At 38.1% G+C, this 27,216-nt stretch overlaps 1 protein-coding gene and 1 pseudogene across 1 annotated transcript in view; one reads left to right on the top strand and one right to left on the bottom strand.

The window, feature by feature from the left end:
* The window catches only part of NUBPL (nucleotide binding protein-like), a 340,480-nt gene that overhangs the window by 74,659 nt on the left and 238,605 nt on the right, over positions 1–27,216 (top strand). Inside the window, exon 4 of the mRNA XM_006835362.1 lies at positions 13,221–13,311. Coding sequence (XP_006835425.1) covers positions 13,221–13,311 — 91 coding nt within the window. The remainder of the gene's footprint in view (positions 1–13,220; positions 13,312–27,216) is intronic.
* On the bottom strand, positions 4,018–6,204 carry LOC102842802 (annotated as a pseudogene).

Raw genomic sequence — 27,216 nt, 5'->3', positions numbered from 1 at the left:
TTGGTTCTTTCTTCTTTTTGGATGTGTGCATTTATTGCAATAAATTGCCTTCTCAGCACTGCTTTCACTGTGTCCCAAAGATTTTGGTATGTTGTGTTTTCATTCTCATTTGTTTCTAGGAACTTTGTGAATTCACATTTTGTTTCTTCTACTACCCAGTCGCTTTTCAGCAGGGTGTTATTCAGTTTCCATGTATTTGACTTTATTTCCTTGGTCTTCCTAGTGTTGATTTCTAATTTGATAGCATTATGGTCTGAGAAGATACTTTGTAGTATTTTGGTATTTGTAAATTTATGGAGGTTTGTTTTGTGGCTTAACATCTGGTCTATTCTCTAGAATGTTCCATGTACACTGGAAATGAATATGTATTGTGCTGTTATTGGGTTGAATGCTCTGTACATGTGTATGGAGTCCAGTTGGTTGATTGTGTTGTTTAATTCTTCTGTGTCTTTGTCAAGTTTCTTTCTGGTTGTTCTATCGATTATTGAAAGCTGTATATTAAAATCACCCACTATTATTGTAGATTCGTCTATTTCTTTAAGTCTATTAGAGTTTGCTTTATATATTTTGGAGCTCTTTCATTGGGAGCATAGATATTTATTATGGTTATGTCATATTGTTCAATCGTCCCTATAATCATTAGATAATGTCTTTCTTTATCTATTGTGTTGGTTTTTGCCTTAAAGTTTATTTTATCAGAGATTAGTGTTGCCATTCCTCTTTGTTTTTTATTGCATATGCTTGGTGTATTTTTTTCCCAACCTTTGACTTTTAATCTGTTTTCATCTCTATTTGAAAGATATGTCTCTTTCAAACAGCATATTGAAGGATCTTGTGTTCTTATCCATTCCACCACCCTCTGTCTCTTAACTGGTACATTGAATCTGTTTACATTCAGTGTAATTATCGATAGGCATGGATTAATTGCTGCCATTATGTTTTTTGTTTGTGGTGCTGCTACTTGTCTTTTTGTGCTGAGTTCATGTTTTTGTGTTCTTTCTTGTGAATTTCTTCATAGTTTTAATATTTCCATATTGTTCTTAGATTTTCATTTTCTTGGTATATTGTGAAGTGTTCATTTTCTTTCAGGTTACCTTATATCCCATTAACTTTTCCTTCCATTTAGTTTGGTCTATTTTATCCTGTAATCTACCTGACCTTTTCACACTCAGCATCTCTATACCTATGTATTTACCTTCTTTCACATTGTAATTGTTTTGATCATAGACTGACCTCCCAGATCCGCTGAGTTTTTTCTTATAGTTTTGTTTGTTCTTGACACTTCCATTTGTCAATTGAGTTCGAGGAGTGCTGCCACGTTTGTCAATCTCTGGTTGTGTCTGTTCTTGTTGGTTCTCAGTCCCCCAAACTCCCTTTATGATGTTTTCTAGCACACGGTTGGCTTTGGAAAAATCCCTTAGTTTTTGTTTATTCGTGAATGTTTTGATTACTCCTTCATGTTTTATTGATAGCTTTGCTGGATAAAGGATACTTGGTTGGCAGTTTTTTTCTTTCAGGGTTTTATATATGTCTCCCCATTGCCTTCTTGCCTGCATGGTGTCTGTTGAGAGATCCGAGCTTAACCTGACTTGCTTGCCTCTGTATGTAACACTTCTGTTTTCCCTAGTTGCTTTCAGTATTGTCAGCTTTGATTTTGGAGAGCTTGAGTATGATATGTCTTCGTGACTTTCTTTTGAGGTCTAACCTTCCTGGGATTTGTTGAGCTTCTTGAATGCTTATCTTTTCGCTTTTCAGGATGTTAGTGAAATTTCTTCTAGAAGCTCTTCGACTATCTCCTCTGTGGACTTGTGTGATTCTTCTTGTTCTGGAATGGCAATAATTCTTAAGTTATTCTTCTTCATGTTGTCCAACATGAATGTTAGACCTTCTTTAGATTTTTAAATCCTCTTATGTGTTTGCTCTTCTGTCTTAATATTATTGAGAGATTTATCTTCCTGTTCACTAGTTCTGGCTTCCATCTCTTCAATTCTGCTCCTTTGCCCTTTCAGTGTATTGTCTATTTCTGATATTCTTTTATTAATCATTTGGACCTCTTTCTGTAGATTTTGAATTGTTTCCAATGCTGTATCTATCTTATTTGATTGTTCCTGTAGTGCTTTCCTGACTTCTTCCTTATTTTTCTCAACTCCATTGTAAAGTGTTTTGAAACATTTCATAATCATTTTTCTGAATATCTTCCCAGGCATTTCCCTGGACTGCCCTCCTTCCAGAATGGAGTCCAGGTCTACCTCTAGGTTATTTGTCTCAGACATTTTTATCTTGTGTCTGGGCATGTGCTGATATGGTCATCTGTTTTTGCTTCTTGTACATTATCAGTGGTTAGCTGTGACCTTAATTAATACTTAATTGTGTGTTTTGGTATTTTTTATTCTTTCTGATTGCCTCCAGGTACATGTTTTCAGGAGGTGGTTTTCCCGTTTCATTTTTTTTATTGCTTAACTCAGAGTAACTTTCACAGGTGTTGTCTGCCTCCCTGGTGTATGGCAGTTGGTATTGATTCTTGCCTGGATTGCTGGGTTTTATAGGGTGTGATTGTAACTTCAGTATATGGCAGCAATTTCTGTCTATTCCTGGGTAATATAGGGAGTGAAAGAGCCCACTAAAGGTAAGGGGTCACTCCCCAAAAAGCAAAACAGCAACAGCAAAAAAAAACAACAAAAAAAAAACCCCCAAAAAACACGATTAGATATTGTAGTCTATAATCACAGGAAAGAGAGAATAGAAAGAAAGGAGGAAAAAAAAATCTGTAGCCTAAGATGAGTATGATTTTAATATCCTCTTTTAGCTTCTTGCCTTCAAGGCCGCCTGATAAATTTAAAGATGCTGCTGTTGGTTGTTATGCTGTACCTCATGATTTAAAATTTGGTCTGTTTTGTTTGTAGACTTTTCCACTCCACACCTCCTATTCTGGCCTTTTCCCTATTAATTAACAGTTCAGGGCTGGCTGTGGCTGTTTTGCGCTATTGGTTGGTTTTAAGTGTGGACTGGAATTTTGACCGCTGAGAGGATCTTTGCACATGCATGGTAGAACCCTCCAGTGATGGGGGTGGGAGGGTGGCTACTTGCTCATGCTCCCCCTTCTAGTCACCAGAATGGAGGTGCGTAGACAGTGAGAGCCCAATGAACAGATACCAAAAAAATCAGAAAAAAACAAAACCAAACAAAGAATACTGTCCACCTGTGTCTCTGAGGTTCCCACAGGCGTTAGTCCATGGCGGGTTTGCCTGCTCCCCGTTTAGTCTTGCCTTTTGGTCTCACCCAAGTTTTCTGCCCCAGGCCACTGAGCCTGGCAGATTCAAAACTCTGAGTTTTCTTGCTTCTGCTACAAGTTCCACTAGCAATAAGCCTTCAAACTTTAAAAATATTCCTACATATGTGGTTCAGAGTTTTGGACCTCTCCCCTGAACCCACTTTGCCTGGTTTTCTGTGTTATTGCTGATGAAGATCTTCACTGCATCTCTACCCTCTCTGCCTTGCTATCAATATATCTTGATTGCATGTTTGATCAACTTTAGATTGAAGAAGTTGGTAGAATTCTTCTATTTCATCCTCACTGTCTTTAGTGATTAGTGCGTACACTTAAGTAATAGTGGTATAAACTGGTCTTACCTTTTGGTACTTGGATATTATCCTATCACAGACAGCATTGTACCTCATGACAGATCTTGATATGTTCTTCTTCTTCTTCTTTTTTTTTTTTTAAATCAAACTGTAAATTTTTATTGCAAATTTTAAATGAGCTGCTTAAAATTTCCAATTTGACCAGATTTGAAACAATTTAAAAACTTTAAAGATGTGTTGAGAAAAACCAGGCTTTTTAGAAACATGTTTGTCATTACCAAAAAGAGACATCTTTAGGTAAAAATAATAAAAACTTCACATTGCATAGATATTGCAGATAGCTCTAGTTATCTGATCAGTGGGCAAAACACAAGTACTTAAGGTCTTCAACTCCAATCTTTTGTTCATTTCTTGTTGCTGGAATTTCATATTCATTTATTCTTGTTGAATGTCTAAAGATAATGCTGGAGATGGTAAGCCAGCACTTACTCCTGCTCGGCCTGAGAGCGGACTAATTCTCAGCTGTGGATCAGCTGCTTTTGTCTCTTTGCCAACTTGTGGTTTAGGAATTTCTTGGTGTCTGCGTTATAGTTGAAGATGTGGCGATACCTACGCTGCGGTGATTGCTGACTGTGGGTCTGATCTTCATCTTCCTTATTCCCTTCACTTCCGGCCTCCCTAGGCTGTCTTTAGAGAAGAGGGCCCCTGGGAAATCTGAAATTGTGGTCTGTAACACCAATACATATTCTTTCTCACTGGTCTCCCTTGTTCTCCTACATCCTGGTTGTCAGCACCCTCCATCACTTCTCCCTACAGAGAAGGGTAGAAATAACTGTGGTCTACACCCATAGGGTCTCTGCAGGTAGTAAGGTGGGAACTGTCACCTGTGGTAGGACCTGCGCTGTTGGGGTTGGCCTTCGGGAGTACTCTCAGAATAGGGAGTGCCCTATTCTGGTAATTTTGCTGATGATTGCGTGGAGGTCCCCTACAACCTGGGTAATGTCTATAATGGTTACAGTCGGCTGCATATTACTGCCTTGCACTGGAATTGCACCAGGGCCTGCAACATTTGCTTCCTCCACACCCTGGTCTCCTTCAAATCAAGCGCCACAGTCTCTCCATGTACACTGCAAAGATACTTCCTGGGGTTTTTCTTTTTTATGGCCATCTGGTGTGCACATACATCTTTCTTGGTGTCATTCCTCTTGATGAAACCACATCTGTTCCTTACATTGAACCATTTTACTGTTCCCATAACCTTTGTTGTGATGATTTTTGTGTCCCTGTTGACAGGCACCACCAGTGTGTGGTCTCCCGGGCTCCAGCTTTGGTTGGGCTGTTCTTTTTGATGATGAATGCAACACCATTCCTTTTCAATTCGTCATTCCTGGCATGGTAAACCATGTTGTCAGATTCAAAATGGTCAATACCAGTCCATTTCAGCTCACTAATGCCTAAGATATTGATGTTTATGCGTTCTATTTCATTTTTGACTATTTCTAAGTTTCCTAGATCCACACTTCATACATGTCATGTTCCGATTATTAATGGATGTTTACATCTGTTTCTCTTCATTTTGAGTTGTGCCCCATCAGTAAATGAAGGTCCTGTGGGCTTTTCTCCCGTGGGCTTTGCTCCATTCGCATTATCATGGTCAATTTGAGGAGGCAGCTCTTCCCCAGTCGCATTGTGAGTGCCTTCCAACCTGATGATCTCATTTTCTGGTGCTATATCTGACAGTGTTTCTCTGCTATTCATAAAGTTTTCAGTTACTAAATATTTGGAAGTAGTTCGTCACTCCTTTTTCCTAGTCTGTGTTTGTTTGGAAGTTCATCTGAAACCTGTCCTCCATGGGTGACCCTGCTGGTATTTAAAATACCTGTGGCATAGCTTTCAGAGTCACAGCAACTCACAAGCCACCACAGTATAACAAACTGACAGACAAGTAGTAGAGTTATGGTGTTAGAGAAGAATATTGGAAGTACAATGGACTGCTAGAAGAACAAGCAGATCTATGTTGGAAATAATACAGAAAGAATGCTCCTTAGAAGCCAGGATGGTGTCTCTCATATTTTAGACATTTTTTTCACAAGGTACCAGTCCCTGGAGAAGGACATTATGCTTGGTAAAGTGGAGAGTCAGTGATGAAGAAGACCCCCTCAGTGGCAGCAGCATTGGGCTCAAGCGTAACAACAATTGTGAGGATGTACACAACCAGGCAGTGTTTCCTTCTGTTGTGCATAGGGTCACTATGAGTTGGAACTGACTCAACAGCACAGAACAACAATAATAACATTATATGTTAAATATTGGTAAGTGCTAAGAAGAAGGAAAAACATAAAGGGACAGGGATGTTTAGTGTGGTGGTGACGGGGCTGCAATTTTAGATAGGTTGGCCAGTAAAAGTCTCTCTATGTGGTGATGTTTGTGTCAAGACCTGAATATAGTAAAGAAGATAACTAGGTGGGTACCTGGAGGAGCAAGATTGTAGGCCAAATGAACAGCAATGGGAAAGTCATAGAGCAGGGGTATGTATGCCAGGTGTATTTTAGAAACTACAAGGAGTTGGTGTATCTTGAGCAGAATGGAAATGGGGAGAGTAGTAGGAGATGAAGAATCCATGTTGGATCAGAGGTTAGGTACTCAGCTGCTAAAAGAAAGGTTAGAGGTGTGAATCACCAGCCACTACCTGGGGAGAAAGATGTGACAGTCTTCTTTTGTAAAGATTATAGTCTTAAAAATCCGTTGGGGCAGTTCTGTTTTGTCCTATAGGATGCTTGTGAGTTGGAATTGATGGCACACATCAGCAGTCAAGATGAGCGAAATAAAGGGCTGTGATCTCTAGTATTTAGGCTTTCTGGTTTGTTGGAGAGAGATTTGGGTCCTAAGCCCAGCTGTATCATATTCTCTGGACTTTAATTGCTTCAGCACTAAAAAATGGCAGAAGACTAACATGATCTTTTAGGCTTATTTCTGCTCTATAATGGAGACTTTAATTTTAAATATATTATTTCTCTTCCATTTCTACTTTTCAGTGTTTTTGCACACAATTACTTTGTCCTGTGGGATTCGTCTATACTTTTCATGAGGTTATCTTAGGTTGTGATAGGTTACCTATCCAGCCAGGTGAACTTCTTCTCTATGCTCCTATTTCTTGTCTTTTCTGACGAAACTGGAAGATTTAAACAACCATGTAATAAATAATGGGAAATGGTTCTCTTACTGATTTGTCTAGGATTAGCTCTTTTGTCACCATAAATGTATCCTAATAATCAGATTCTTATTTAATTCAGCTAATAGAATTTAAAACCTTTTTTTCCTCTACTCAAGAGATTGAAATTCTTATGGATGAGAGTTTGACTTAAAGGTAGGCAGAAAGAGCAGAAAGAAAGGCTCAAATGAACTCTGATTTGAATAAATACCATTTGCTGGTTCCAGATTAAATTGAATGTAATGTGCAGTGATTCATAAGAATCTTAACAGGATACTCTTACGGAAGGGACAGCCGTTAGGTAGGTCTGAAATGGATGTTTACTTACAAATAATTGAGTAGGACAGCTCTAAGATGTTGTTTTGATGGGTTCTATTAGCAGCCAAAATGGATAAAAGGAGCATGTCATGAAGCTTTACAATCTTTAGTAAAAATTCTGTTGGAAGAACAAAGCAGTATCAGAACTGTTATTGGTGCCTTTGAAATCCAACCCACACACAAATAGGACTTGTAGACTTTAAAATTGTAGCTTTCATGCAGTAGTAATGAGACAGTATAATCACTCTGAATGATTCTGCCACCTTCTACATATTTCACAGTGCGTTATAAAGTATAAAGGAACAAATCCAAAAATATAAATGCTATCTTAGGGTTTTAATCTGTTTTGTTTTATGTCATCTGCTAAGCTGTGAGTACTGTAGGGAAGTCAGAAAGAGAATAATGTTAGGAACCAACTTATTAGGGTAAGTTTATGGTGACATTAAATGCAACAATCATACTGTACAATAATAAGCTTACAGTTATTTTTTTCTCAATCATTTTTCTTATCTGTTGTGTATTTTGTGAGGCTTGTATAGTGATTATTTGTTTAAGCCTAGTTGAAATTAAAGATTAAAAAAAAATCTAATTGAAGCTTTCTTGACTAAGTATAATTATTTTAGGAGGATTGAGGTGGAAAGGAGTCATAAAACTTGCCTCATTAGACACCCAGCTGCCTGCATGTATTTATAGCCTTCTACCTGCTCATTTATTTGTCTGAAATAAAAACTATCTTGAAGTTTAAATTGAAAGACTATTTATACATGTAAAGTGAGTGTACTTAAAAGTAATAGAGTAAATTATGAAAAAAAAAATGAAGTTTATTTGACACCTTTGTAGCATTATTTAATTTTAGACCTGAAAATCTGCTTAAGCTAATTTTTGTAGCTATGGTAATTTGACTGGTCTAGAAGTTCTGCCAATATTAATTAATGTAGACTTTGGTGTTTCTGTTAATGGATACGGATTTTATTATTCATGATATATAAAACATATGCGAGACGTGCTAACTATTCTGTGGAGACGATCTGAAAAGTGTTCTTTTCATTATTTTTAACCATTAGCCAACTAAGGATATGGAAGTAAATCTTTACTAAAGTAAAGACACTTTGCTCGTCTTTGTACCAAAAATGTGTTCTGTGGTGACTGAGTAATTTGGCCCTGAAGAAGTTTATTCTCTAATTCAGATGTGACAGACGATGGCCCATGGCCCAAATCTGGCAACTCTGTTTTTGTAAATAAAGTTTTGTTGGACCCCAGCCATGAAAATTCAATTATATTGTCTATGTCTGCTTTAAGGACCATAGTGTAGTGGATTATGAGCTCAGCTGCTAACTACAAGGTCAGAAGTTCAAATCTACCAGTTTCTTTAAGGGAGAAAGATGAGGCTTTCTGTTCCCGTAAAGATTTATAGCTTCAAAAGCACTGTACGGGGTATGAGTTGGAACTGACTCAGTGACACTCCACCACCATTACCCTGGCTGCTTTTGTGCTGTAGTGGCAGAGTTGAGGCCTATATCATAGAAATCCTGTGTCTATAAGGTCTTAAATTTTAATAGTATTTGACTCCTTAAGAAAAAGTATACTGATCCCTGCTCTACATGTAAGTGTTTTGTTAAAGTTCTGGTGTAGGTTTGTGTGGTTTAGAATTTTTTAATTTAATTTTTCATTCTGCTTCATTAAAAAAATTACTTAAAAGTAAAGCAATTTTGAGTATTAATTTCTAGTTTTCTCGTCCATAACTAGGGATAATACCAATTTGCAGTGCTGTTATGAGGAGTAAATGAGAAATGAAAATAAAATGCTTAGCAGAGTGCCTGGTGGTACCGTGAAGGAATTCAAGCAGTGGGGAAATAACTGGGGAAGTCTAGGCATTTGTCTTGAGTGAATTAGGATGGTAAATTCTTATAGATGTGGTTTGTCTACGAAGCTGGCTGTAGAGGCCTAGTTTATTCTGGCTTTAAATATAACTTTGCTGATTAATTTGCCTTCCTCATCTTCCTTTTTTTTTTTTTTTTTTCTTCTGCTCTTCCCTCCCTTTTTCCTTCCTTCTTTCTTTCCTTTCATTTTAATACCTTCCATATCTTCCTTTCCTCTGCTTCCCTTTCCTTCCACCATTTTGAATTCTTTTATTCCTGTATTGTTTTAATTCCCTATCTTTATATCATTTTACTTTCTTAAAACTAGAGAGAATTCATTATACTGATCTAGAGTTAATAAACTCTTGTATCAGGGTAGTACAGTTTTGTATTTCCATCTCTTGAGCACCTTAAAACGCTATAACTGATCAGTTTCTTGCATTTACCAACATTATTTCACCATTGGTTCCTTACATTTTATCTTTCTTTCAAGGTTATGCAAACCTTGAAACTGAATTTAGGAGAGTAAGAAGAGAACCTAATATACAGGATTATCAGCTATTGTTAGTCCATTCTTCTTCTTTTTTTTAAAATTTTATTGTGAATTGAGTGATAGTTTACATGGGAGAACATCAGTTTTGCGCTCAACCTATCGTATTATTTTTTTCATTGCAATGTTTACAATTCCTTCCATGCACCATCGTTAACAGTATTTGATGCTATTCTGTTACTCTGTTTTTTTGTTTTGTTAATATACACAAATCCCCACAGGAATATATAATCATTTTAATCAATCAAAGGGCACATTCTGGAAGCCAGCCTCCTGGCCACCAGCACGCAACCTTTCTTTTTCCATGAGTCTAGAGTCCTCAGCTTCTCAAAGGGCACATTCTGGAAACCAGCCACCTGGCCACCAAAATGCAACCTTTCTTTTTCCATGAATCTAGAGTCCTCAGCTTCTCAATTTTCCTTGCCTGTGCCTCCTTCTTTGGTGTTGCTGCTTCTCTGGTTAAGGTCCCATGTTAAGCTCATGTTCTTCTTTCTTGATAGTCCTAAGGTCCTCTGTTCCTGGAATGTAAGATTAACTACTCCCCACCTTTTTTGTTATACATTTTATACCTTTACAGTTGTGACAATTGCAATTAGTCATAACAACAATTGTTGTTGTTAGGTGCCATCGAGTCAGTACCGACTCATAGCGACCTTATGCACAACAGAACGAAACACTGCCTGATCCTGGGCCAGCCTCACTACCGTTGCCATGCTTGAGTCCATCAATGCTGCCTCTTGGCCAATCCATCTAACTAGGAGGTCTTCCTCTTTTTCTCTGACCCTCCACCTTACCAAATGTGATATCCTTTTCCAGCGACTGGTCCCTCCTGACAATATGTCTGAAGTATGAGAGACGAAGTTTGGCTATCTTAGCCTCCAAGGAGCACTCTGGCGGCACTTCTTCTAACATGGATCTATTGGTTCTTTAGGCAGCCCATGGCACTTTCAACACCATAACTCAAAAGCATCAATTCTTCTATGGTCTTCCTTATTCACTGTCAAGCTTTTGCATGCATATGAGGTTATTGAAAATACCATGGCTTGGGTCAGGCGCACCTTAGTCCTCAAGCTGACGTCTTTGCTCTTCAACACTTCAAAAAGGTCTTATACAATATGTTGTCTGATTTCTTGACTGCTGCTTTCATGAGTGTTGATAGTTGATCCAAGAAGAATGAAGTCCTTGACAGCTTCAATCTTTTCTCCATTGATAAGAATGTTGTTTATTGGTCCAGTGGTGAGGATTTTTGTTTTCTTTATATAATAACAATCAGTTACTCACTATTAAATTAAAAGAATCTTAGCCCCATCTCCTTTTACCACACCCATCTAGACAAGATGAAAACAATTCAGTGGAGATTTCTACCTTTCCCTGAACACTCTGAAACTTAGCTCTCTCTTGAAAACTTGTAAACCAGCCACTTTGTGCCTTTATTGCTCTACCCCAGCCCCATTTTAGGTAGCCAATGGCTAAGTTGCCTACCCCTATGTACAGAGGGGATAGGCTTGATCCTTGATGTGAAGACTCCTTACCTCTCAGTTGGTGTTTTGAGCTACCACATCCATAAGTATAGGTCAAGTTCATTAAATTGTATTAATTTACACTTGCTTCCTTTATCAGATTTCTTTATCTAGTCAAGTTCTGATCATCAGGCCATAGAAGCTAGTACTTCAACGAATATCTGCGTTCTTGTGCGTCTCTCCTCACTTCATATCAGCTGGATGCTTCACTCTCAGCTCTAGCCCTCCATGACTAGATCATTACCCATGGACTCAGGGGTTCTTAAGTATCCCCAGACTTCGAACCAAGCAGCCCTTCCACTTCTCTCTCTCATCTCAAGGTTGACAGGAGTCTATGAAACATGGTGGAACTCAGCCCATATCTTCATTGATGCCTTTTCCCCACTTCCACTCACATGTAGACCAATACGGTCATCAGCAAGCATCACTGTTTACTTCTGTCCTATTTAGTCCATGCAAACCTGCCTAAATGTTCCCCTATGGACCTTGTTCTTCCATCCCCCTTTCCCTTCTTGTGCATTGCTCTTCCTTTCCTTGTATATTACCCTCCCCAATACCCGAGCTATGACGTGACTATTCCCTAACCTGTGTTCTGCTATCTGCTCCCTCCCACCTCTGCTAACCAACAAAGAGGTGTGGTTTTTTTTTTTTTTTTTTTTTCCTTTTAGTATGGGTATCTTTTCCTAAACTTTTATAATAATGGTATTTTGCATATTTGTTCTTTTATTAATTCAATTCTTTAAGAAGCAGTTGTTGTTAAATGCTGTTGAGTTGGTTCTGACCCATAGCGACCCTGTAGAGGGTTTCCTGAAAATCCAGAACTGCCACAGGAAATATTAGAACAGATCTCTGTGGTCCAGCTAGCTAACTCAGTTTTGTCTTTAACCATGGTGCTTACTTTTAGGCAGCATGGTCTTCTAAGAGAGGTTTTCTCTTTTAGTGATTGTACTTCAGATAGGTATTGTTAGAAGATTACTTTGAAATCTGGCATGTGACCCCTTATAGTTATCATAAAACCAATACTGATATAAATAAGAGAATAAGGAAAAATGAAATACTTTTTTTTTTGTTAGTTGCTGTCGTTTTGTGATAGTGTTTATTCTTTATAGGTGTCGCAAGATAAGACATGGCAAAGAGGTGAAATTCTAGGATGATAGTCTCAGCTTTAGTAGATCTTTAATAAATAGACACACTAAAGGGTTTTGGCCCCCTCACTTGAGAAAAAAATTAACATGAAGTAATTTTATACTAATTTCTTTTGGTTAAAAAAGAGCTTTATAAAGAAGTGTTTTGTCCGGAAACACGTAGATTATATGGAAGATGAGGGATGGTTTCAGTTTAAGCTGGACTCCTGATGTGATGCTGTTGGATAAGCACTGCACTGCTAGCCACAAAATTGGCAGTTCAAACCTACCAGTTACTTCTTGTAAGCCCTATATAGGGTCTCTGAATTGTAGCAGACTTGACAGCATTTAACAACATCAACAGGAAGAGGTTTATCTAGGATATGATGATGTGTTTTAAGCATTGGCCAGAGAATTACCGAAAGGCACATATTTAATTATTGTTTAATTATGAATTTTCCAGATTACCTTGGGAGTTTAACAGTGACTTGCATGTATTAGGTTGGCTATGTATTGTTTGCCAGTACCCTTGTGACTTCTGTCATTTCCGTCAAATGTCATTGCATCATTTTCTCTATTAGAAATTCTTACTTACTTTATATTATGTCTTTTCCCATGATCAATTTTCAGTTTGTATTCCTTGGTGCATTAGATGGACTTTGTAAAAGTTAATGCTCCAACTGTCTTGGGTTTTGTTTTTCATTCTAAATCATTATTTTTAACAATGTGTATATGTAATTTGTTATAAAAATTATGTTCAGATCAAAGAGGTTTTAGTCTTTTTGATCCTGTATCGGAGATCTGAACTGCAATAAGTAAAGTATATGGGTTGGATTTCTCTATGAATTATCTAGAAGAAATTAGTTAATCCAACAAAAGGTATTTTACCGAAGTAGTTTATTCTCCTCTATCTCACTTTGCTTTGAAAGTTTAGGTTGTGATTTTGCAATGTCTTTCACATTTTCTCTTCTGTGGTCAGATGTACAGTTGCTATATGTTTTCTCTTTGGCAAAGTGTGGGAATAATCTCCAAAAAGTAAATTCTGCTTTTTTACAGTCAAAGGCGGTTGGTTTGTTAGACGTTGATGTGTATGGCCCTTCAATTCCAAAGATGATGAATCTGAAAGGGATTCCAGAATTATCACAGAGTAAGTACAGAAAAGATGGATATTATGGCAATAGTTTTGCTTTTTATGTAGTATGTACCTGATGTCAGGCTTTGTGTCAGGTACCATTAATACGTTATACACAGTGTAATGTCATGATTCAGAAGTCAGAGTCTGCACCCTCTGGACTTGAATCCCAGCTTTGTTACTGATTAGCTGTGTTGCCTTTAGTCCTCCATGTAGGCTGCTGTGAGAAATAACACGTGTAAATGTACTGCATTTCATACAGTGCTTGGTATATAGTAAGTGATCAATGATGTTAGATCATCATCATTGTCTTTTTATATTAAGTGTGTGGATATATGAGAATATTTGAGTAGAAAGTTTACAATATACTCTGTACTACAAAGAGTAAAAATAATTTTCTCTAATCGAATTTGTCTTAAAATGCTTACAGTGAACCTGTGAACATTGCTTTTGAACCACAGTCTCTTTGCTACCACCACTTGTTGTTGTTGTTAAGTGCTGTTGAGTCGGTTCCGACCCATAGCGACCCTGTACAGGGTTTCCGAGGGTGTAAATCTTTACGGGAGTAGAAAGCCTCATCTTTCTCCTGCGGAGCGGCTGGTAGTTTCGAACCGCTGACCTTAAGGTTCGCAGCCTGATTCGTAACCACTACACTACCAGAGCTCCTAGGAAGGAGTTAGTTCTTTGATTAAATTTTTAATATTTACGGCTCTTGACATTTCATTTTCCTACAAAGCTACTGGATATACAGGTTTAAAAACAAGGAAATTCTATGTTAAAAAAATGAAGAATTAGAAAAACTGGTACTTTTACTAGTAAAATAGTTTTCAATGAAATTGGTTTATGAAAATGAATTTCTTATTAAAATAGGAGTTAAAAAGTTGGATAATTTTTTTTTCTTACTGGAATTTTTATTTTCTAGAAGTCTAGAATACAAAAGTCTACTGAAATGTATTTTTTGGATTCCCAATGCATATTATGTTGTTGTTGTTAGGTGCCAGCTCACAGTGAGTATATATAAGGCTTCTGAGCCCTTAAATCTTCACAGTAGTTGAAAACCTCTTATTCTTTTGTTCTGTTCTCATTAAAAGTTAATTAGACATTTTCATGTTTTTATTTTAGTTGCTTATGTTTGGGGTTTAGATGTTTGGTTCTGAATAATTCTTTCAAAGATGATGAAGATTCTCCCTAGTATTTTGAAAGAAGCTGTAAGATCTTAGAAATCTTATATTGCAAGCACCTGCTTAGCTGTTTTTCTGTTTTATGAAAACATAAACTTAAAAAAAGCTAGTCATTCTAAGTCTATTTTTGTTTTTTGTTCTTTTGTGGAATGCATACTTAGTTTACACATATGTGACATGAGCATGGATGTTAAACTTTCCCAAAGAAGGAATAATGAATTTCTGTGCTTTAAATGATAGACTCATTATGTCTTTCTCTTGATTAAAGTAATATGAAAACTCATGTAGTGCACGAATGATGGCAAAATGGAGCCCTTGGTGTCTGTCTTTTTGTAAGTAGTTCAGCTCAGTCTATGCCAATGTAAATACTTGACGTGAACTTTAATTGCTTTCTTCTAGTTTTCCTGATGCTTTAATCTTAAATTTGATGTTTGCAAATTGGCTTTGATTAAATAGACTTTCTTATAAAGATGAGATACTGGAAATCTTGGAAAGCCTTAAAAGAGTACTGTTTTTGTGTGTTGACAAGCTGATATTAAAGTTTTTCAAGAAATACAGTGAATGATGAAGGCATTAGCCTCAAAGAATAATGAAATCTTAAAACCCCAACTTATAAATTATTTTTTTAAATCTTGCAAAATACCTTCCACCATTAGGCTAATTGGCATCATTTTGACATTTCTACATTTTATCATGTTAATTTATTCTGTTGGGCTCTCTATTACAAAAAACACAGTGCGACATAAAATTGCTTAATTAACAATCAATAATTAGCAATAAAGAAACACATCTTTAAAGAATGATTTCTAGCTACTAAGGTTTAGGTGCTACATTAACAAGCTGAGGTCAGTTTTATAGGTGTTCTTAGGCTAAGAAGAACATTTGTTCCTAGACTCTGTTCTTAGTCTAAGACAGACTAAGACAGACTAAGAGTTGGTCTGATTTCAGGATTATTCCTTTTCTTTATTGTTTAAACAAGCATATAATGTTGTTGTTGTTGTTATTGAGTGCCATTGAGTCGATTCAGACCCATAGCGACACTGTATAGGGTTTCCAAGGAGCAGCCAGTAAGCTTGAACCACTGACCTTGCAGTTCAAACGACTTTGCAGTCTGATGCATTAACCCACAGCGCCATAGCATACTAATGTAGTCTAAGTCAGTGTATTCATTTAAAAATTCTATGTTAGGACTGACAGATTTATCTGCGTTTTTTTCATATACGTATGTATTTTTTTATTGTTGGGAGGAGTCTAGAAAAATGACAATTTTGGAAGTTACATAAATTATTAGCCTTGATCATCAAGAAAATTTTATATTTGAGTCTATTGAGGTAAATTTAGTAATTAAAAAATTAAGTTTATAATAGTTTTGGATATAGAAAATTTGAGAATGTTTCAAGTTAAAATGATAATAGTGATTGATCCATGTTATTATGGCAATAAAATTCTAGCCAGTTTGTAGAAAATGTATTATACAAAAATCTTAGTACATTATGAAGCCTGCATGTGGCCAGTTGTTTTGAGAAGTTACTGGAATTTAGAATAACATCCATGTGCATTTTGGGGAACTAGCATCTAAGCGTGAGTGTAATCTTTTTTTAAAGCACATATACTACTACTTTTGCTCCGTTTTAATTTTTGAAATAATATAATACTCAACTTCATATTACGGTGTAGTCAAATTATAGGTCTAGAAATTGAGTAGAAAGGTTTTCCACTGAAATACCGAGTATTCAATGATAGCTGCACACATTGTGGTACTTCATTTCACTAATATAATAGTGTTTTTGTGATCGTATTGAGGGTTTTCACTAATCTTTGTAAAATAACTCTTAGTGGTACATATCTCTTTCACAGTTTTGTGGTCACTAATCACCCTCAAAATGCTTGTGAATTTATTAGTTTCACAAGAGTGTCTTTCAATATACTTAACTAATAAGCTAGGAAGTATATTAAAAGACACTGGTAAAACTAATAAATTCATAATTATTCTGAGGGTGATTGATTAATGATCACAAAACTGTGAAAGAGAGCAGATATTTGGAGTCCTGGTGTGGTGCTGTAGGATAAGCACTAGGTTGCAAGGTCAGTTTGAACCTTGATGTCGGTGGTTCATACCCTCCAGTTGCTCCTTGGAAACCCTATGCAGGGTCACTGTGAGGTGGAACTGACTTGACAGCACTTAACAACAACAACAACAGTAAAGTAAGAAATTCTTAAGGCCTGTGGAGAGAGAGTATTAAAAATTGATATGTCAAGTATTTTATTGAGGATGACACAGTCCTTATAAATGTCTAAATAGGTAGAATTTATTTACCTCTTTTCTCTTGTTGTAGAATTGTAAGTTTGTGCTCACTTTACCATATTCTGTCTTTGGGTATGAAGCGTTCTTTAAGTTTAGGAGTGGTTATGTATATGGGCTTAGAAACAGAGTTGTCTGGAAAATCAGCCTGGGAAAACAACCTTTTTATTTTATTATTTATGACTCCAGTAAGAACTACAAGCAATGGGTAAAGATTTCTTAAAGGTAATCCAAGTGTGTAAAGAATGAAATAGAACTCTAGTTATTCCTGAAGTCACCATGTTGGTTCCTTCTCAGAAAGAGAGGGATAGTGCTGAAGTTGTTATGGATGGTTAAGTTCTGGTCCAATGGATATGACTCCTAAAGCTTCTGATTTGTAGTTTCTTCTGGTCATTGTCTTATGGATCCCTGGATGTTCATCTGATGTTAGAATTCCTCTGATTACCTTTGGAAAAGGTTATAGGATGTAGTCCATAGTTACAATGCTACAAGAATGACTTTTTATTGATACTTTCTTGGGTTCTATTTAGAACATCATTATACTGAGAATATGAAGACAGGGTGGTATTCTTTACATAATTAGGGATTGAAGGAAGCTTAAAAGTTTTTGTCTTGGTTTACTCTGGCTTTATGTACTATTTCCCCTGAAAATAGCTCAGAGATGAGATCTATGTTCTTTGAAGGGTTCTCTTATTCTGGTTTATCAAAACAAAGTCTGTTTTGAATCTTGGCTTTCCTTGCATTTTATTATAAAATAGATACTGGAGGGGGAGAGAAAGGAATAGTCAGAAATATCACCATAGAAAGCCTATAAGTCTGTCTTCTGCCTGTAACGGATTGGAATACCTAAAATGGGGCTACAACATGCCCAGTGAAGGAGGCTTCCTGTGGAGCCTCTGAATTACAGAAGACTATAGGTGGAAGCTTGAACCACAGCCATATCTTCAGAGATGGGAAATTTCTATTTGAAAGGACGAGCAGACCAGTCTGGAGTGGCTAGAAGAACAGAAGATACTTCATGAAAGAAAGACCTACAGGAAAAATACAAAACAATAGAGGCAGACCAACTGTTACTACAAGAACAAGCAAGTTGCTTGCCCAGGAGACATCAAGGCAAGTGGTCGGGTCCCCTCAGTGGAAACCCCCTTCCAAGACTAAGACTCAGTAGGAATACATATCTGATTGGTGACCACGCTCATCAAGGATAAGGGGAAGTGAGGGAAAACAGCAATGAAGTGGCAAGCTAACCCCTACAATGTTCAATAGATTCTTGTGAACCCTGGTAGAGACCTGGTTGGCCAGCAGTGTGGCAAGCCACAGAGGACTAGAGTGGAAAGTGAAGTGTCCAGCTGATAAGAAGAGAGAACATATGCACAAGAACACCCACACTTGCAGATAATACCCACTTGACCTGGCTTCAATGACTGCATGATCAGAGCTCAACCAGAAGGAGATAGAAGAGAAAAAAAAAAAGTAATCTGATACAGTTTGATGAACTTGACCTACACCTATGGATGCAGTAGCTCAAAAGAGAAAACAAATCCTTACAGCAAGAATCATTCCTACCTCCTCTATACACAGAGTAGACAGGGATGGGCAACTTGGACATTGGCTACCCAAAATGGGGGGTGGGGACCTACAAAGGCAAGAAGTGACTGGCTTACAAGCTTTCAAGAGGGAACCTAGATCCAGAGGGCCTGAAGGAAGGTAGAATCTCCACTGAGTAGTATCCAATCTGTCTAGGCGGGGCTGATGAAATGAAATGCAGATGGGTCTCTTGTGATACAATAGTGAACAATTGTTATCAGGACTGCTTATGAGGGTTGGACATGTAAAGGTAGACGTTTTATAGCAAGGAGGGGAGTGATTAACTTTTCAGTCTAGGAGCAGAGGTCCCTAGGACCATCGACGGGGAAGAGCAGAGAGCGGGACCCTACTCAGAAATGCAGCGATGCCTGAGATGGAGGCAGAGATGATGACGTGGAGTGATGGAGCAGCTGGGGACTTTAGATCCAGAGAGGGAGAGGGGCTGTGTGCTGACGACTGGGGTTTAGGCTTGTAGTGTATACCCTTTGCTTGGTTGATGAGGTATGCAGGGGATTGTAACCATGGGAATGAAATGATATACGATAGAATGAATGTAAAACTAATGTTCTCCCATGTAAACTATCACATAATGCACAATAAAACATTAAAACAAAACAAAACAAAACAAAAAAACCCAGAAAAAAACAAAGTCTGTCTGCCTCCCCATGTTGTTCATAGCTTCTTATATAGTGTAATAAAATCCTTTTTCTTTGCCATTCTTGAACTGAAGAATAAATAGGCAGCTTCTCTGAGTCTTATTTGTGTGTTGTAAACCATATTATCCATTGGCTACAGGAAGTTATGCCATTGAAGAATGCCATGTTTAACTATTGAACAACTCAGTGTATGTTAGTAACTCATGCCTGTTTGATTGTTAATTTTAAATTTGTTTCAATGGATGGTAGCAAGTAGCATTGTCCAGATGTATCTATATGTGTTAAACAGGTCAAACATCTTTATGTGTATGATTAGCAACTACAACAACAAAATATTCCTTTTTCTCTTTTGAGTTATATCAGAGGGTTGGCCTTGAGAGGTGCATGTAGATTTGTAGTATATGTACTAGCACTGGAGGCCCTCACTCATCTATGACAAGAAGTTTGGAAGGTAACTACCTGGCCAATTGACTGGAAGAAATCCATATTTGTGCCCATTCCAAAGACAGGTGACTCAACGGTATGGAGAAATCATTGGATAATATCATTAATATCCCATGTAAGCAAAATTTTGCTAAAGATAATTCAGAAATGGCTGCAAACATACATTGACAGAGAACTTCCAGAAGTTCATACCAGATTCAGAAGAGGACATGGAATGAGGAATATCACTACTGATGTCAGCTGGATCTTGGCTGAGAGCAGAGAATACTAGAAAGATGTTTACTTGTGTTTTATTGACTTTGCAAAGGCTTTCGATTGTGTGGATCATGACAAGCTAAGGACATAATTGTGAAGTATGAATATTCCAGAACACTTAACTGTATTCATGAGGAACTTGTATAGCGCACGAGGCTATTGTTGAAATAGAACAAGGGAACACTGAATGGTTTAAAATTAGGAAAGGTGTGTGCCAGGGTTGTATTCTTTCATCATATTTATTCAGTATGTATGCTGAGAACATAATCTGAGAAGCTGGATTATATGATATAAAACATGACATCAGGCTAGGTGGTGGTGGTTGGTGGTTATGTGCCATGGAGTCAATTCCTACTTGTAGCGACCCTGGACAGGGTTTCCGAGGCTGTAAATCTTTACAGGAGCAGAAAGCCTTATCTTTCTCCTGTGGAATAGCTGGTAGTTTCGAACTGCCTACCCTGAGGTTAGCAGCCCAATTCATAACCACTACGCTACCAGAAGGAGCACTGGTAGCGTAGTGGTTACGAATCGGGCTGCAAATCACAAGGCCAGTAGTATGAAACTATCAGCTGTTCTGCAGGAGAAAGATGAGGCTATCTGCTCCTGTAAAGATTTACAGCCTCGGAAACCCTGTCCAGGGTTGCTATGAGTCAGAACCGACTCTACGGCACACAGCCACCACCACCACGACGCTACCAGAACGCTAGAAGGAAGACTCATTAACAGTCTGCAATATGCAGATGATACAACCTTGCTTGCTGAAAGTGAAGAGGACTTAAAATACTTACTGATAAAGATAAAAGACCACAGCCTTCACAATGCATTGCACCTCCACAAAAAGAAAACAAAAATCCTCACCACTGGACCAATAATAAACATCATGATAAATGAAGAAAAGACTGAAGTTATCAAAGATTTCATTTTGCTTGGATGAGCCATCAACACTCGTGGAAGCAGCAGTCAAGAAATGAAATGACGTATTGCATTTTTAAAGTGTTTAAGAGCAAAGATGTCAGTTTGAGAACTAAGGTGCACTTTACTCAAGCCATGGGTTTTTTGTTTTGCTTTGTTTTTAAGTAATTTTATTGTGATTACTTTGTAGTTAGAGGTCTCTGGGTGGGTCTTGCATAGAATCTCTGAGTGGTTTTGAACTGCTTTGCAAAAGATTGTAAGCAAGAAAACCCTATGCAACAGTTCTACTCCAAAACGGGGTCACCATGAGTCCAAATTGTTTGACCAGCAGCATGTTTGCCTTTTTTCTTTTAAAGTTTGTAGTAATTTCCTACCACAACACCTAGACAAGAACAAGCATTGATCTTCTTTCTACCATCTGAATGAGCTGTGCCTTTCCTAAAAAAATCCAATACAGTGAGACTCCTACAGTTTCTACTCTTTCAGTACCTGGACTCTTGGACCCCATGCTTTTGACGTTCATCTGTGTCAATGCTGTTGCTTTGTTGCTTTCTCTTGCAGGGTAGTAATGTTTCTTTGTAGATGTTTAACATGATTTGTTTATCCATTCTCTTGTTGACAGACACTTGGGTTGTTACATGCTTTTGACTGAAAATTATTACCTTTAAGATGGCACATAAACACACACACACACAAACAGTTGTTGTTGAATACATGATGACTAATGGCAGCCCCTCATATGTCAAAGTAAAGCTATACTCCATAGGGTTTTAATGACTGATTTTCAGAAGTAGATCATTCGTGTGTTTTTTTTTCTTTTTCCTTCAAGATGCCTCTGGGTGAACTTGAACCACCCTTTTCTTTTGGAGAGTATTTGAGTGCTTAACCTTTGGTCTCACCCAAGTACCCCTTCTGATGCTTATGTTATTGTTGTTATCTGCCATAGGGTCAGCTCTGGTTCCGACAGAGCTATTTTAGTTGAATGCTACATTTTATTGTCCCATCATGTATGTTACTCAAAGTTTCATCCCCTTGCTCTGTTTTGGTCTCAGGTACCTTGGGCCGCTGAATCTAACTTTCAAAGTGCTGCCTCTGCCCATCCAGTGTCCTTAAGCTTTTGCTCACATCCTTGATTTTTGAGGAAAAAAAATCAATTTTGAACTGTGTTTTGTTGTTGTTGCTGCTGTCATTAAATTAAAATCTTAGGAGCTCAGAGGATCCTGTTATGGGTTTAACTGTATCCTCCCAAAATATGTGTCGGACTAGCTAGATCAAGTTTCTCAGTATATAATCACCCTTCACTTTGTGATCAAATATAATTACTCTGTGTTGTAAATCCTAACCTCTCTGAGGTTTAATGAGACAGGATAGTCTACTGGATCAGGTTGTTGAATCAACTTCTTTGTGTTGTAAAATAGGTTAAATAAGTGAGCAGAGGTCAGAGGGACCTTAGTATCCCCAAGAAAGAAGTGCCAGGAGCCAAGTACATCCTTTGGTCCCAAGGCTCATGCATTGAGACCCTCCTAGAGTCAGGGGCAGAGTGATGCCAGGACACATAAAACTCTCTAAGGGATGCCAGATCCACAGATGTTGAAAGGATACAAGACCTTCTACAGAGCCTTCACAGAGGGAGAGCCTTACCCTAGCGCTGGTGCCCTAATTTGGACGTCTAGCCTCCTAAACTGTGAGAAAATACATTTCTGTTTGTGAAAGCTAGACACTGGTGGTACTTCCATTATAGCAGCACTAGATAACTGAGACAAATTGCGTCCATCTAAGAGGGCCTATAAAAACATCCCATTTCAGCCACTGTGAGATAAATGTGTAAGGATAACTGTGAACACAGCTCTGGCCAATTTCCCCAAGTTATCCATCAATTCTTCCTTTCCCCATAGATTTCCAAAATTAATAGAATTCTGCCTTTGAATTAGTCCTTTCTCCCATAGGCAGTGAAAACATGTTGAATTAATAGAGAGGAAAAATTGTAATGTATGAGTGATAAAGAAACGTCTCTATTATCTTGGTGCTTGATGCGGGACGGAAACAATGTAAATGTCATCATGGGCTGCGATGCCGACTGTGTAACAAGCATGTAACAGGATGGTGTTTTCTGGTCAAGGGTTCTATCTCACAGAAGAAGGATTACAGCCTCTGATGTTAAGCTAAATCCTTCCATCAGATCTACAGTGGAGACAGCCAGAAAGCCGCTTACCAAGCTATGGTATTTTCAATAACCTCATATGCATGCAATGTTGGACAGTGAATAATTGGACAGTGAAGACTGTAGAAGAATTGATGCATTTGAGCAATGGTGTTGGAGGAGAAAATTAAAAGTACTATTGACATCCAAAAGAGCAAACCAGTTTGTGGTGAAAGAATTACAGCCAGAATACTCTTTGGAAACCAGGATAGCCAGACTTCATCTCTCATACCTCAGACATATTGTCAGGAGGGACCAGTCCCTGGAGAATGATATCATGTTTGGTAAAATGGAGGATCTGAGAAGAAGAGGAAGACCACCAGTGTGATGGATTGTCACAGTGGCAGAAACGATGGACTCAAATGTAGCAATGATAGTGAGGTTGGTGCATGCAGTGCTTCGTTATGTTGTGCATAAAGTCGCTATGAGTTGTTACTGACTTGATGGCACCTAACAACAACACAGTAGTATGTTTGTAATGTGACCATATCTGTTAATGCTGTTTGTGTTTATCTGTGGCCTTAATAATTGAGTATGTGTTTTGGTAATTTTTTATGCTTTCTGATTGCTTCCAGGAAGATGTGATCAGGATGTGGGCTTCCCTTTTCACTCTTCTTATTGCTTAACTCAGAGTAACTTTCACAGGTGTTGTCTGTTTCCCTGGTATATGGCCGTAGGTATTGGTTCTTGCCTGGGTTTTGGTGTTTCATAGAGTGTGATTATAGCTTGGCTATGTGGCAGCAGTTGCTTACTCTTCTTATTTAATATATGGACAGAAAGAGTCCTCCAAAGGTAGAAGGGGGAGCATATAACAGCAAAACCACACTAGTGAAAAAAAACAAGAGAACCACTCCCCCCCCCAAAAAAAAAAACCCAAAACACAGCAACAACAAAAACTAGACTGAATACTGCAGTCTCTAATCACAGAAAAGGGAGAGAAGAAAAAAAAAAAAATTGGTTGTTATGCTATACCTCAGGCTTTAATTTAATTTTTGGCCTGTTTTGATTTTACACTCTCTTTCCCTCCCTACCGCCCTTTCCCATATTAAAAATCAAACAAACAAACAAAAAAACATTCAGGGCCTACTCTTGGGCTGAGTATTTGAGCACTTGTATGGCAGAAGAACCCACCAGTGGTGAGGGTGGGGGGTGTCCACTCACTCAGGCTCCCCCTCTAGTCACCAGAATGGAGGTAGGTAAACAGTGGGTATGCCAATGACCAGATACCAAAAAAAAAAAAAAAAGAAAAAAAAAGAATCAGAACAAAGCAAAACTGACACACTGTATTGTCCACCTTTCCTCCAAGGTTCCCTTACTTGGTCTTGTCGTTTGGTCTCACCCAAGATGTCGGCTCCAGGTCTCCGAGTCTGGCAGATTCAAAAGTATGCGATTTCTCACTTCACCTTCAAGTTCCACAATCTATAAGCCTTCAAACTTAAAAAAATATTCCTATCTCTGTGGTTCCGAGTTTTGGAGCTCTGCCCTGGATCTGCTTTGCCTGGTATTCTGTGGTATGGCTGGCAACGAACTTCACTGCACCTCCACCCTAGCCGCCATCAAGCCCTGCCCACCTGTTAATACTGTTTGTATTTCACATTTCTCTTTCCCAGTCTACTCCCAGATGTAAAACAAAACAAAACAAAAACAGAAAATCAGCTTTCTTCTTAATTCCTAACTTTTTGGTAGCTTTCATTGTTTCTGAAAATCTTAAAATTAGCACAGTTTTCAGTATCTTCTCTCAGTTGAGAGAAATGAAAAGAACTAGTATCACTAGGTAGTGGGAGGATTGGATTACCTTCCAGTTTTATTTATAATATTCTATTTTTATTTTTGTGCCTTATGAGATATTTGGTTTTAAAAATAGACACATTATTGCTGATTCATAATTTCTTTAATAACTCGCTGCATCCTTTAGGAACCTTTTATGCTTTTTTTTTTTTAGGTTAACAAAAGCACTTAATAGTTGAGTAAAATTAATTTTGAAGGTGTAAGATGGGAGTATTCACACACCAGTTGCAAACTCCCAGGGAAACATCGTGAGGCCGATGTATAATGACACTATGCTAAGATTCATGTAAAGTTTTGATAGTCTAAACTGATATGGCTAACTAGAGAGAGATGAAATTAGACCCGTTAACAAGAAAAAACGATGAAGTGCATCTTTTCTGTTCTCCTTCAAGTCTCTGCTCTGGAATTAGTTATATGTGGTGTGCATTCACACATGGCAATGAATTGAAATGGAGTGTAGTTCATCAAAATTGGATAGATTTGCTCTGGCAATATTATCAGAATTGGATATAGCAATACAGAATTTCTTCAGTAGTGTCTGTAGTATCAATCTAGTGAATCAGTCCAATCCTAAAAAAAACAGTGATTTCAGAACTGGGGGAAAATATAGTAGTGATGTCTTATTACAGATTTAGTAAGCCTTATATAATTTTCATTTCATAAACTTTACTGGCCTACTCGTTGTTACGAAATTGTAACCTAAAATTGCTTCTTCTCATCTCATAAAAAATTAAAGAACTTACTATATTCTGAATGATTCATGTTATCATTACAAAAATATAATTTGTAATACTGCCAATATTATGAAACCCTGTGTTATCTGGCCTCCCACCTGCTACCTACTTGTACAACCTCAATTCCAATAGTCTTATCTTGTTTCTCAGTGAACACCGGTCTCAGTCCCTGTATTTTTCTAAACATTCCAAGTGCCTTACTGTCTCAGGACCCTCATATTTTATTCTGTCTGCTCTCAGTATTTCCTATGTCCCCATCTTCCAGCCCCCAACTACCACCAGTGGCTAACTCATATTTATTACATCTCAGTTTAATGTTGCTTTTTCCATGAAGCCTTTCGTGACTCCTCAGTCTCCTCAGTGTATCCTGGAGCCTGATCCTGAGTAATGATGGAAAGAGCAATGTTCAGAATCCCACCTCTGGAACTTTGAACATCTGGAAAAAAGGAAGGAACAGTAGGTTGACATATACTTTCATTCTTTCTCCTGACTTTCCTCACTGCCCAACTCAAATGGTTCATGGACACTAATATATAAACTCTTTTTGAGCCTATTTATTCTGGAGATTGGTAGTTATAATAGGTTAGGAGAAGTGGTGGCTGAAGAGGCAGTGATAATAAAGTTTTGATTTTGTTCTGCTTTCTCTAAGGTCTTTTAATTAAGGAAAAGAAAGCAGAAATCGCAGCTTGCATTTTAATGGACTTTGGAATCTCCCTTGCAGTACTTAAACCACAAATTTCTTTTTGAGGTGGCGGGGTATGTTTAGCTGTATTCTCCAGACAGCAGAGCCCTATGTACTATTAACTTAGTTTTTGTTATGTGCCATTGAGTCAGTTCTGACTCATAGTAACCCTATATAGGGTTTCTGAGGAACAGCTGATAGTTTTGAAGTTCAGTACTTATCTTACAGTGCCACATCGGCACAAAATCCAAGAGTGGGAAGGAAAGGAAGGAATGCCAATATGAAAATGTGTTATCAAGCTGACTGTCATGAAGTGTGACAAATTGCTTGACCGTCTTCTGAGAAACCGTAAGCTCAATCACAGGACAGGCTATAAGGAAGATAGGGGAAGAATTTATCCAACAATGTTCACTGATTAGAGGCTACTCAGAAGGTATTTGTTGTTGTTCTTGTGTGCCGTTGAGTTGGCTCCTACTCATGACGACACTGTATAGGGTTTCTGAGGAGTGGCTGGTGCATTTGAACCGCCGACCTCATGGTTCAAACTGACCTTGAGGTACCATGGCTTTGTATGTGTAGGCCTATTAGGTTCCCGTGATGTCTGGTAGAGTCCCATGTTCCAGTGTCACATTTGAAGCTCTGGGGCAGGAGATGAGAAGCACACAGTGCATAGGCCTGAAGCGAGATGCTCTTCTGTGAAGCTGGCTAGAGCCCATGCAGAACTTAGGGCCACAATAGTCCTGGAAAGAGAAATGAGTGAGACCAGGAGGCACTGGAGTGATGCATGCAGGGCTTCTGGTGACTGGAGATGGGACTTGGAATTAAGGTCTTCTATAATCTAGAAGTTCTGGTGTGGTACTGTAAAATAAGCACTGAACTAGTTCATAACCCACCAGCTGCTCCTCAGAAACCCTCTACAGGTCCATATCAGTTGAGATAGACTTTTACAACATAACCAAGGCAGCATTTTCAATGTAATCTCTTATTGACTAATGCTTGACCATGAGGGCAGGGAATCCAGAAGGTGCTGGATTCTTCCCAGATTTTGATATAGGAAGTCCACAAGCTATGTTGTTGTTGTTGTTATGTGCCATAGAGTCGGTTCCGACCCATAGCGACCCTGTACAGGGTTTCCGAGGGTGTAAATCTTTACGGGAGTAGAAAGCCTCATCTTTCTCC

Source organism: Chrysochloris asiatica, unplaced genomic scaffold (genome assembly GCF_000296735.1).
Source record: "Chrysochloris asiatica unplaced genomic scaffold, ChrAsi1.0 scaffold00017, whole genome shotgun sequence".
Classification (NCBI taxonomy): domain Eukaryota; kingdom Metazoa; phylum Chordata; class Mammalia; order Afrosoricida; family Chrysochloridae; genus Chrysochloris; species Chrysochloris asiatica.
The sequence above is the reverse complement of the archived record's forward strand: the minus strand, read 5'-3'. Positions and strand labels throughout refer to the sequence as shown.